Genomic DNA, 13,770 nt, shown 5'->3' on the forward strand with positions numbered 1-13,770 from the left:
GCTCACTGTTGGAAAATCAATTATTGTTGGTCTTTTGATATGTACGCAAAATGCCATGGTATTGGAGATGCTCAACACATATTCCAGACAGTTTCAGACAAGGGAGAGATTGCTTGGAATTCAATGATTACTGGGTAAGACTAGAATGGGATACCCCATATTTTTGGTAAACAACGAGTAACATATCCAAGTCATTTACTGCTTTATCTAGAGGTTGGTCTGAACTTGTAGATTCATCTGGTTGCAAATTTGAATGCTTAGGATTCTCCATTTCCAGATGCAGAATGTACTAAGCTATTCTATAAGAGTACCAGCTGGTATGCTATTCTTTCTACCACATTCAAAGACCTTCTCCTCCCATACGCAGTCATATAATAGCATGGAACCATTGATCTCCAGTATAGCCTGATGGTCTACAACATGTTGCACATGAGAACATGTTTCTCAGTCACTTTCCTATTTATTACGATACTGTACTTCATTGAGGAAAGATAGATGTAAAAGTTATAATAGGATAGTACACCAGAACTATTATACTAGTATAGTAAGTAAAAGTTAATAGTATTAAACAAAACCAGGACAGAGTATAGCAATGGTATTCAGTGATACCTGCCATGGCTTTCTTATTTTTTGTTATTTGTCAAGGTTTGGCAATCATTCAGTCTTTGTTGTTTCACAGGGTTGATGCCAGACAGGAATGGCGAGTCACTAATAGACGGGAGGACTGAGTTTCAGTGTTTCAAGCACATACCGTATCATAAATAGATGGCCCAGATTAGAAGATTCCATTTAAACGGATTCTGTGAAGGTTCAAAAGTTGGGGCGGTGTAGATACCATCGCGAATGTTCCTATTGGTACTGCACATCGAGCCTTGGTACGCCGTAGAGCACTGTATGATCCGTCTGATACAGCATGTCGCACATGCAGTTTTGCTGTCTTAAAGGTTCTAGTTGTGCGCCATCTATGAGCCTAAATCTAAGGAGTTCGGTTGCACGGCTGATAGTAAAGAGGACCATTCAGCCTCTCGTAGTCTAAGCTTTGACACTGCAACTTCTTACTCATGAGAATGGTGAGACAATATTAGATGAATGGAAGATCAGAATAAAATCTATTCCTGCTGTAACTAGTACAACCCCTAAAGTGTTATACTAGACATATACTGTAAGACAAAGCAGATATACAGAAATAGAGAAATACCTGTTATCGCACACCAGTTGCAGAGTGAAATGAACCAGAAAGGAAGAAGCACGGACAATCGAGTTGAGTCGTATCTGTAAGATACTTTCCTTAAGGATTTAGATGCCCCCTCTTCTGCAACGGGGTTGACCTTGCACCTTACCCTCCAAGATAAATACAACTCCTAAACGTATAGGTTGCAGAACCTAATACGAGTACCAAGGATATCAAACGGCTATACAACCCTCTTATTACTTAAATGAAAATACAGTATCTGTCTCTGGAACGGACTGTTGCAGGGACAATACGTCTCTGTTGTCTATATCAAAAACAGGCATGACATGGTGTATATATATAATACTGGAGTACCCTTTCATGAAGGGATACATCCGTATGAATACAGGTGATATACGTACAGGGGTGTAACCCTTACATGGGAGGTGTGACCGTATGTATACCTCCACGTACAGGGAGGGGGTGTAACTATTCATATATATGTACGAATAGACAAGTGTGGTTCAACCGTATAGATGAACCACGGGTGAACCAAATCGAGTTTTAAACAAAACATTAAAACTCCTATAAGGTTTTGTCCACACCCACACCCACACCCCGACCTCGACCTCGGCCACGGCCGGCTTGGCTCGGCTCGGCGCGCGCGCGCGATTCAAAAGCACCCCAAGGACCCCCCACACACTAGAGAGTAGGGTGTCTTCCTCTCCAAAAGGCTCACACCTTAAGGAAACAATCCTATATATATACCCCTCAAGTAACTCTCCCACAACCAATGTGGGACTATTCTTGAGCTCAATTCTAGCCTCTTGCACACAAGAGAGTACAACCAATTTCAAACAAAATAGAGGAGGGAAACAAAAGAAGAGGGAATGAAACAAAACACAATTTTGAAACTTTGACACACACTTGAAAAAGTGCTTTTTGAAACAAGTGCTTTGACCCAAAGTGCTTCTATAAAATAATAATACAACAATTCCCCCACAAGTTTCAAAATAGTGATACATATCGAGTGATAAGTATATTAGACATAGTAGGACACATCGTTGCAGGTGTCTTCAGGACTTGAACCTACACTAGGTCTGATGAACTACGCCACAAAGTACAGGTGAAGTCAGACTTCTTGAACCTTTCCTCATCGGTGTAGCAGACTAGTTCACCAGCCACATCCTACTAGTCGACCGTTTGTGATATCCCTTTTATAAAGATGGACATTTTTTAACTGGCCTTGTCCCCTATCCTGGTCTCATAGATGCTTAGAGAATTCGCCTATAAAATTCTCATCGGTAGGCGGCCTCACCTCCTACATCTATTTAGGTCAGTCCATAGTGTGCACCACAGTTAACACACCCCCACTTTACATGAGATCCGACTAGATTAAGAGTCTATAAGACTCATCCTCCTTCCTTTGTGGTGGTACTACTTTTCCTATCTACCTAGAATGAGCAAAAAATGTAGTAGTACTAGACAGGTCATCCAGTGACTTCGTTTGTACCCTTTGAACCTAATTCAGGAATTTACCTTTTCACATAGGTTGGGTGTCCATCACATGACCTATGTCACAGGCCTTAAGCTCATTCCCTTAGATGAATCATGAATTATTTTTGTAGGCAACGGTTTTGTGAAAACATCAGCTAAGTTGCTTTCAGATTTCACAAAATCAATAGCTATTGTTCCTTCATTAATATACTGCCGTACAAAATTATGTCTTAGGCGGATGTGGCGCTTCTTTCCATTGTACATTTTATTCTTAGCTTTAGCTATTGCCGCTTGATTATCACAATGAAGTGATATCGAAGGCAATGGTTTTGGCCACAATGGAATATCTGCTATCAAAGTTCTGAGCCACTCTGCTTCAGTTCCCACCTTTTCCAAAGCTATAAACTCAGCTTCCATGGTGGATCCTGTACCACAGGATTGCTTTACCGATTTTCACGAAATCGCTCCACCGCCTAGTGTGAAAACATATCCACTAGTTGCTAATGTTTCCTTGGTATCTGAAATCCAATTAGCATCACAATAGCCCTCTAACACGGCTGGTCTTCCACTGTAGTGAAGGCCATAGGCTATCGTTCCCTTTAAATATCGCAATAATCTTGTCATGGCATGCCAATGCTCTATACTTGGATTATGAGTGTATTGACTCAATTTCCCAACTGCTAAAGCGATATCTGGTCTGGTGCAGTTCATTAGATATGTAACTGAACCAATGATTTGTGAGTATTTCTTTTGGGAGACAGGTTCCCCCAAATTCTTTTGTAAAAAACAATTAATGTCCAAAGGTGTTTTAACCGATGATAAATCATTATAACCATACTTCTTTAGTATGGTTTCAACATAATGGGATTGGGATAATATAATCTCTTTTTCTTTTCTGATGATCTTAATTCCAAGAATTACATCAGCCTCCCCCATGTCCTTTGTATCAAACTTAGACATTAAGAAACCTTTAGTTTGCTTTACAATGTCTAAACTCGTTCCCATTATCAACATGTCATCTACATAAAGTACGATGAACACACATTTGCCTTTATGGAACTTACTATACAAGCACCTATCAGCATCATTTATGAGAAAACCATTCGATACAAGTACCGAATCAAGTTTTTCATGCCACTGTTTTGGAGCTTGTTTGAGTCCATAAAGTGATCTAACCAACTTACATACCTTGTGTTCTTGTCCAGGCACAACATAACCTTCAGGTTGCTTAATGTATATTTCTTCTACCAAGTCACCATTTAGAAACGCTGTTTTCACGTCCATTTGATGTATAACCAAATTATACATAGATGCAATAGCCATCATTACTCGTATAGTAGTTATTCTTGCTACTGGAGCAAATGTGTCAAAGTAATCTATATTCTTCTTTTGTCTAAAGCCTTTTACTACTAACCGGGCTTTAACCTTATCTAGTGATCCATCTGGTTTCAATTTCTTTTGAAATATCCACTTAGTGTCCAACACTTTGGAACCTTTAGGTAAGTCAACTAATATCCATGTGTGATTGGCTAAAATGGAATCTAGTTCACTTTTGATGGCCTCTTTCCAAAACACGGCATCTAAAGATGTCACCGCTTTTTATACGATAAAGGATCATTGTCTAAAAGATAGACAACCCAATCACCATCCGAAAAAGTAGTTTTCTTTTGCCTTTTACTTTTCCGTAATTGACTTGAATCACTAGATATAGGTGCAATATTCTTTGACACTTCTTGGCCAAAAGATGATACACTACTATCCACCTTCCCTTCTAATAGGTTAGACTTAAGAGGGAATACATTCTCAAAGAATTCTGCATCCCTTGATTCAATGATATCATTTTCGTCAAACACATCATCTATGGTTTTAATAACCATAAATCGATATGCAGTACTGTGAGCTGCATATCCAACAAAAACACAATCACATGTCTTTGGTCCTAGTTTCCTTTTCTTTGGTTCTGGTATAGCCACTTTGGCTAGACAACCCCATACCCTTAAATGCTTTATGGTAGGTTTTCTTCCATACCATAATTCAAAGGGTAACAATCCGGTTTTCTTGTGCGGAACTCTATTTAAAATATAACATGCCGATAACATGGCATCCCCCCACATGTCTAGGGGTAACCCTGAGCTTATGAGCATTGAATTCATCATTTCCTTCAATGTTCGATTCTTCCTTTCTGCCACCCCATTAGACTCAGGTTGATAAGGGGCGGTGGTCTCATGAATAATACCATGGTCCTCACAAAACTGAGAAAGATTAGAGTATTCAGTACCTCTATCAGTTCTAAGCCTTTTCACTTTCCTCCCTAATTGATTTTCCACCTCTGCCTTATAGGATATAAAAGCATTACTTGCTTCATCCTTGGACTTAAGAAGGTAAACCATGGTAAATCTAGAGTGGTCATCTATGAATGTAACAACATATTTTTTACCTCCTCTAGATTCAAGTGACTTATAGTCACAAAGATCACTATGCACCAAATCAAGAAGGCCACTTTGTCGTTCCATTGACCTATGTGGTCTTTTAGTGAATTTTGCCTCCACACATGTGGGGCACTTTGTCAATGGTTGCTTAATATGATTGTCTATTAAGCCTTTCTTATGCATATAAGAAATATAAGATGCATTGCAGTGACCTAATCTACCATGCCATAAATCATAATAATCAATAAAGTAAGCAGAAGAAGCACTAGGCTTTTCTTTTATTATCTCAGAAACACTTAGTACAAATAAACCATCGCTAAGATACCCCTTGCCCACAAATACATCATTTTTCAGAACTACAAGCTTGTCAGACTCAAAAAGTAACTTCATTCCTGCCTTGTTGAGAAGCGGCCCTGAAATAAGATTGCGTCTTATTTCCGGCACATGCAGCACATTGTCCAAAACAAGTGTCTTTCCTGAAGAGAGCTTCAAAGTAATTTTCCCTTTGCCGATAACCTTGGTTGACTGAGAGTTGCCCATATAGACCTTATCATCTAAAATAGAATAACTCAAAAAAGAGTTTCGGTCCCCACAGATGTGCCTCGTAGCACCTGTGTCTATTATCCAGTCATTTGGTTTTTTCAACCAAAAATACTTCGGTTATCATTGCTGCAAAGACTTCCTCTTCAGCAAGATTGACTTTTGCCTTATCTGGCAAAACCTTCTTCTTGTTCCTGCAGTCTTTCTTGAAGTGACCCGGCTTGCCGCACATGAAGCAATTTCCTTTCTTCCTCTTTGAGTTTGAACTTTTCTGAACAGGATTGCCTTTCCTCTTAAGATTTGGTTTCTTCTCTGTTTCCACCAGATGGGCATTGGATCGAATGTATCCAATGGGCTTTTCACCTTTGTCTTTAATGCGGTTCCGTTCCTCTATTTTGATGCGAACTACCACCTGATCAAAAGACCAGTCCTTCCTCTTGTGTTTCATTGTAGTTTTGAAATCCTTCCAAGAGTCAGGTAGTTTATCAATTAAAGAACTCGTGACAAACAGATCTGGTAAAATCATGTTCTCTTTAGCCAAATTCCCAACCATAACCTGGAATCTGTCTACTTGAGAAGAGATGGTTTCACCTTCAGTCATCTGGAAGTTCAGAAAATTTGACACCACATACTTCTTTAAGCCAGCATCTTCCAGAGTATATTTGTTGACCAAAGCATTCCAAATCATGTAGGCATGATCAAAGGAATTGTAAACATTATACAATTCATTCGATAGAGCATTCAGAATCCTGTTCTTGCATTGAAAGTCTGCTTCGATCCAAGCAAGCCTCTTCATATCGAGATCAATATCCTCACTATCCGGAGGCTTGGGATCAGTCAATGCAAACGCCACCCCTATTTGCGTTAATGCAAATAGCATCATCTGCTTCCACCGTTTAAAATTCTGCCCGGTGAACTGTGCTATCTTATCAAACTCTGAGACTATTCTCAGTTTCTCCATACTCGGTTGTATGGTAGCAGCAGTATTTTGGGCAGCGGCAGCAGTAGGGGGAAGGTCCACAGTAGCAGTAGTATCCACAGTATTATTCCCAGCCGTAGTCTTACATAGAAAATAAGCCAAATAAGATCTAAATCCTTAAGATTGTTATACTAGGCATATACTGTAAGACAAAGCAGATATACAGAAATAGAGAAATACCTGTTATCGCACACCAGTTGCAGAGTGAAATGAACCAGAAAGGAAGAAGCACGGACAATCGAGTTGAGTCGTATCTGTAAGATACTTTCCTTAAGGATTTAGATGCCCCCTCTTCTGCAACGGGGTTGACCTTGCACCTTACCCTCCAAGATAAATACAACTCCTAAACGTATAGGTTGCAGAACCTAATACGAGTACCAAGGATATCAAACGGCTATACAACCCTCTTATTACTTAAACGAAAATACAGTATCTGTCTCTGGAACGGACTGTTGCAGGGACAATACGTCTCTGTTGTCTATATCAAAAACAGGCATGACATGGTGTATATATATAATACTGGAGTACCCTTTCATGAAGGGATACATCCGTATGAATACAGGTGATATACGTACAGGGGTGTAACCCTTACATGGGAGGTGTGACCGTATGTATACCTCCACGTACAGGGAGGGGGTGTAACTATTCATATATATGTACGAATAGACAAGTGTGATTCAACCGTATAGATGAACCACGGGTGAACCAAATCGAGTTTTAAACAAAACATTAAAACTCCTATAAGGTTTTGTCCACACCCACACCTCGACCTCGACCTCGGCCACGGCCCGGCTCGGCTCGGTGCGCGCGCGCGAGATTCAAAAGCACCCCAAGGACCCCCCACACACTAGAGAGTAGGGTGTCTTCCTCTCCAAAAGGCTCACACCTTAAGGAAACAATCCTATATATATACCCCTCAAGTAACTCTCCCACAACCAATGTGGGACTATTCTTGAGCTCAATTCTAGCCTCTTGCACACAAGAGAGTACAACCAATTTCAAACAAAATAGAGGAGGGAAACAAAAGAAGAGGGAATGAAACAAAACACAATTTTGAAACTTTGACACACACTTGAAAAAGTGCTTTTTGAAACAAGTGCTTTGACCCAAAGTGCTTCTATAAAATAATAATACAACATAAAGCCCCCATGGATGTAGCAGATCTTCTTGTCAGTGATGTTGGATTCACAATGAGACAATGGAGTTACTGAAATGGGAGTGTTTATAATCTGAAACCAGATCCTTGTATTATATTTTTACTCTTTTGCTTTGTATACTGCATAGTAATTAATTACAGGAATTAATTAGGTCTTAAGCTAATTTGTTCATTTATTGTAGTAATTTATTACAGGAATTAACCTCTCATACATGCCCACTTTAAATATTAGCAAATTGACTCATGATGCATCTATTTTGACTATTAGATAAAGAAGTCATGGTCTATATTATCCACATGTCAAATTTCAGAGTATAATTCAATCAAATACCCCGTGCATATTGGCATGTATGCCCATTCACATCTATGGTAATCCAACCATTACGACGCACTCTTCCATAGCCTTAGATCTTCAAAGCTTAGTTTTTCACATGGCAAACTCTAATAAAGTTGAAACTTGACATGTGAGTAAGTGACCTAAGGGATCTACATGCCCGCAAAATTGATTGTGATGTGTGAATGACACCCCTATAGGTATAGGTGTTTTTTTTGGGGGAGGGGGGGTTATGAGTGTATTTTCCCAAAAGTTCTTTAAGTTTTGGGTATAAATGGGGTTTCAAAATAATTTGAAAGTGACTTATCATTATGTCATTATAAAAAATCGTTATTATCTTACACATATTTTTCAAGCACACATGGGAAATGACATAATTTACTCTCATTGGAAATAATGTGTTATACCAAAAGGACAAAAAAATAAGGCTACAAATTATTTGACACCTTAAAGGATGTCAATAAGAAAGATGCCAATAAGAAAATCTCTATATAGATATAGGGGACAAGACTCATACACAGGAGATTCCCTCCATCGAGCCTATTTTATAGGGGGTGGAGGATTTTCGATTATTTCAGTTGGGCATTTATGTCGATCCGTGGGACAAAAAAGTAAGATTACAACTTTTTAGTTCACCTACTTAGTGACAACAAATGCACCCAAAATGTCAAATAATTTGTAATTTTACTTTTTCCCCCATTTTGGTAGGATACAATTTTTTTTCTAATGATAATAATTGTGTCATTTCATACGTGAAAAATATGCATGACAATGACACGCTTTTGATAATGACATAATGATACGCCATTTTCAATTTATTTTTAAAAACCCTTTAAAAAAATATGTATGACAATGACACTTTTTTTATAATGACATAATGATGTCACTTTCAATTTATTTTTAAAAACCCTTTTATACCCCTATCTTAAAAACCATCTGATAATTAACATGGGGCAATTGAAAGGTGTTAGGTTCTAAATACTGGTATAGAGGTGTCATTCAGACACTTCTTTATTTTATTTTCTAATAGACATGCATGTATTTGTAATATGAATCTCTTGTGTACTACTAGATTGGCCAGCAGGAGTAGAACCGAAGGGTTTATTCTTCTAATTTGGATTCTATGATTCCAAATGTGTTCAAATTCACTGGGATTTAACATTAATGACACTGTACCATCATATTTGGGGTGGGAGGGGGGGTATTTGTCCATTTTTGTATTCCTATTTGTAATCAGGCTTGTTACCAATAATCTCTACAAGAGCAACTCCCATTTATTAAATGATGGAACCGATTCAAATCTCTCATGATGATCTCTCTACCTGTGATCTTGGACACAAATTTTGCAAAAATATGGCAGTCCACGCAAACACGAAGGTTCTTTGAGATGCGTATTGTTGTCCCCGCAGCAGAGCTGATAACTCCAAATGCAATTGCCAGCTTCTCACTGTGACTCTTAACATTGTTGCTCCTGGGTCCTAGGCTTGTACCATGGATTGCAGCATCCAAAAGATAACCTTGTTCTTGAGCTAAAGTTATGAGATTTTCCAAAGACCTATATATTTCCTTTGTTTGTGGATGGAATGTATCTCCTGCTCCAAATCTGTAGATCCTTCTATTTATCTCAATTGTACTGTATCCAGGAACCTTCCTCAGACCAACATGTTTCATTATTGATCTTACCTTCCCAAACTCATCCCACTTTTCTTCCTCAGCATATATATTAGATAGTAATATATAATGCCCTGAATTAAATTTTTCTAGATCCAAGAGGTTTTCCTCAATGCTTCTGATGAGGTCTATTCTGTGATGAATACGACATCCATTTAGAAGAGCACCCCAAATACTTGCATTTGCAGGAACTGGCATTGATTTGATGAATCCAAATGCTCCATCAAAATCACCGGCTCTGCTTAGAAGATCAACCATACAAGCATAATGATCCAAGCTGGGCTCCATGCCGAAATCTCGAATCAAATTAAAATAGGATTTCCCCTTTTCCACAGATCCCGCATGACTACAGGCTGATAGAATATTCATGAAGGTTATTTCATTTGGTTTTATTGCTGAATCTACCATTTTGGTGAAGAGGGAAATTGCAGAATCAATGTGACCATGCATTCCATAGCCACCTATCATTGCACTCCATGATACCACAGTCCCATCTAACATGTCATCAAAGACTCTTTGAGCCATCTGAAGATCACCACATTTTGCATACATGTCTGTGAGAGCCGTTTCAACATGAGAATCTTTCTCCACACCATAGATTATGAGCTTATGATGGATCCATTTTCCCTTTTCTAGATAACCCAACTGTGAACAAGCTTGAATTACATTTAAGAAGGTCACCTTATCCATACTAAGACCTTTGGAATGCATGCAATCAAATAGCCCTATTGCTTCTACTGAATAACCATTTTGAGCAAATCCACCAACCATGGAGTTCCATGTTACAATGCTTTTCCTCTGAATGTTGCTGAATATTTTGTATGCAGTGCTCACAGACCCACATTTGGAGTACATATCTATGAGAGAGTTCTGGACATATTCATTAGAATCAAAGCCTGTTCTGGCAATATGACAATGGATCTGATCCCCAAGCCGTAAGAAACTGACATTTCCACATGCTGATAGAGAACTTGCCAGGGTGAACGAGTCTGGAAACAGTCCTTGTGCCAGTAGCTGAATAAAGAGTCTCAATGCCTCCTCTGAGAACCCATTCCTAGCATAGACCGTTATAAGTGAATTCCATGAGACTATTTGTTTCTCTTGGATTGCATCAAACACCTTTTGGGAATCTCCAAGCCTCCCGCAACTTGCATACATATCGATTAGTGCTGGTCCTACAACATCAAAATTAGGGTCTATACCTTGCCTGATAATTGAACCAAACACTGATCTACCCTCTTTGAGCCGAACCAACTGAGAACAAGAAAACAGAATACTACTCATGACTACTGAACTGGGTTCCACTCCATACTCCTGCATCTTAACGAAAATGTCTAATGCTTCTTGAAAGCGGCTACTCTGGTTGTAGGAGGAAACTATTGCTGTCCATGAAACATTATTTCTCTGAGATGCCTTCTCCAAGAGCTTCGCTGCACTATGTAAGTCTGCACATTTGCTGTACATAACAATAAGAGGAGTCTCCAATGAACTGGCATTCTTAATCTCCGTTCTCACTATATAGCCGTGAACTGCCTTAGCTAGTCTTAAAAACCCCAAGTCGGCACAAGCTTCAGTTACACCAAGCATCACAACGGAATCCGGTTTGATGCCTTGGTAGACCATCCTATGGAACATCTCCAACCCCTTGAAGGGTTGTCCATCCCGAACATAACTGGAGATGATCGAACTCCAACAAACCACATCTCTTGTAGACATATTATCGAATATTACACGAGCAGCTTCCAATTCTCCTCTTTCTCCATACATAGAAAGCAACGCAGTCTCCACAAAGCCATCAGAGTCAAACCCACTTTTAATGATATTCCCATGGATCTTACCACCCACACCCACATCACCAAGACCTGAACAAGCTCTAAGAAGAGATGGAAGCAAGACACTACTAATTTGGGCTCGCTGATACAGCATTTCATGATAGAGTGTAATGGCTTCTTTAAAGTAGAGATTCCATACGTAGCTCTTTATCAGTACACCCCACATAAAAGAATCTGGTTGTGAGAAGGTATCAAAGACCAGTCTAGCAGATTCGAGGCTACCCATACTGGCATAAGATTCAATTAATTTGGTGGAAACAAGTGCGTCTCTGTCAAGCCCAGTGATTAAGAGATGGGCGTGGAGTTGAAACAGCATTCTTGGGGTGGTGCAGGATCTGAAGAGGGGCATATAAAGTGTCATGGCTGTGTAACTTGGGTTATCTGATCAGAAAGATGGAACCCAAAATCATTTCGATCGAAAAGGAAAACTGCTCTGTAGATTCCACGATCCCGTCCAATGATCGATTGCATACTTGCGTGAACCTCGAACCAACAGTGCAGAATTATAGTGATTTTGATTACAATTCAGATCCTCTACGTGTGCTGCCCGTAACGGTCTTGGGCAGGGATAAGGCGGACAATGCGTGCGATAACGCACAGGCCACTACGCCGTAGACGATCACAATCCTTTTGATTATCAGACAGGTGCAAAAAAATAAAAATGAAACTTATTATACCAATGGTTACAAAAAAAAATTGTACTGATTCAATTTTTTGTTAACAAATGAACAAGGATTTACTTGGATATAGACATAGAAAGTCTTCCGGTTTGTCAGACCTGGAAAGACTCTTTCGGAGAGATAGATTCATCAGTCTATCAAGTGATTCCGAAGTATAGAAGGTTTGCATCTATGAAGATGTGGAATATCAACGGCTAGATGATAAAACCTCGTGCACCTTAACTATAGAGCTTTACAGTAACATCCTTGATCGAATGTGTAGAATGGATGGGAGGTGATCCGTAGTAGGTGAGAAAATCACCCATTTGATCGAGTATGCTACTTAAGGTTGGTTGGGATGGGGGATGGAACTGTAGGGGTGTAAATGAATAGCCGAAATCCGTTTCCATATTCATGCCCATATCCGTTTAGCACTATCCGAATCCGTCCGAAAGCTAAACGGATGCGGATACGGATAGGCTATAACTATCCGAAAAACTATATGTACACGTAAACGGATAAAATATCCAATCCGTATCCGTTTAGTACTATCTGAATCCGTCCGAAAGCTAATCGGATGCGGATGCGGATGCGGATGCAGATATAGCACTGTCCAAGCCAAATCCGATCCGTTTACATCCCTAGATGAGAGGTGACAACGGTTACGGTTAGATAGGAAGTGATTCATCCAGTAAAGTACGTTGGGAATGTGGTTTCTAACTTCTATTCATCTCATAAAAAAAAAAAAAACTTCTATTCATCTCAACTAGATAAACCCAAACCATACATCATTCAAATTTTAAGCCCTAATTCAATTTATGGTCAACTTTCAACAGCGTATTGATAGGATCTCAGGATTGCAGTGTTGGTCACGCACCGAATGGGGTCAATCCAGAGTCCAGAGTCCAGACCATTAGATGAAAAGGGCACACGGCCAAACATCCAAGATGTTTCACAATTTTAAGGTAATCCCATATGAAGAAACTGCTGAAAGTTCTCTTCAATATCAAAATTTTTTGTGTATTCTCAATATCGAAATCTCAGTAGATAGGCACACACTTGTGCTATTCTCTTTTCACTTCCATCACCAAAATTGCCAAAGAGAATCACCATGACCTCGCATCAAGGCTCTGAGAAAAGGGTCTGAAGACTCTGAACTCTTAAGGGGTTGGAAGGATCAAAATCACGGGAGGAGCCTGAGTTATTTTTTTGAAAAAAAAAATTTGAAAAGAAGTCAGGGATCAGTTGTATGCGACAGTTAACATGCCAGAACAAGCTGATAAACAAAGCAGCATGCTACCGAGCGCCCTAACAGATTCTAAACCAAAGAAGCAATGATGAAAAGGCCGTTAGTGCTCCATTTGATAGTAGCTCCTACATTTTCTCCCTAGGGCTAATCTTGTTGCTTGTACCTGTAATGATTGGCCAAGCTGCAGCTTTGCTGCTTTGCTGAAAATTTAAATAACAGTTGAACTCATGGATACTTCATTCATCCAGGCTAC

The 13,770-nt window shown here is 39.4% G+C and overlaps 1 protein-coding gene across 1 annotated transcript; it reads right to left on the minus strand.

Annotated features, from left to right (window-relative positions):
* Positions 1-9,231: 9,231 nt before the first annotated feature.
* On the minus strand, positions 9,232-12,107 carry LOC122654783 (putative pentatricopeptide repeat-containing protein At1g69350, mitochondrial). The gene has a single exon (XM_043849029.1). The coding sequence runs from the start codon at positions 11,968-11,970 to the stop codon at positions 9,349-9,351; it is 2,622 nt and encodes an 873-aa protein (XP_043704964.1). The 5' UTR covers positions 11,971-12,107; the 3' UTR covers positions 9,232-9,348.
* Positions 12,108-13,770: the final 1,663 nt, after the last annotated feature.

The sequence above is a fragment of the Telopea speciosissima genome, chromosome 3 (genome assembly GCF_018873765.1).
Source record: "Telopea speciosissima isolate NSW1024214 ecotype Mountain lineage chromosome 3, Tspe_v1, whole genome shotgun sequence".
Classification (NCBI taxonomy): domain Eukaryota; kingdom Viridiplantae; phylum Streptophyta; class Magnoliopsida; order Proteales; family Proteaceae; genus Telopea; species Telopea speciosissima.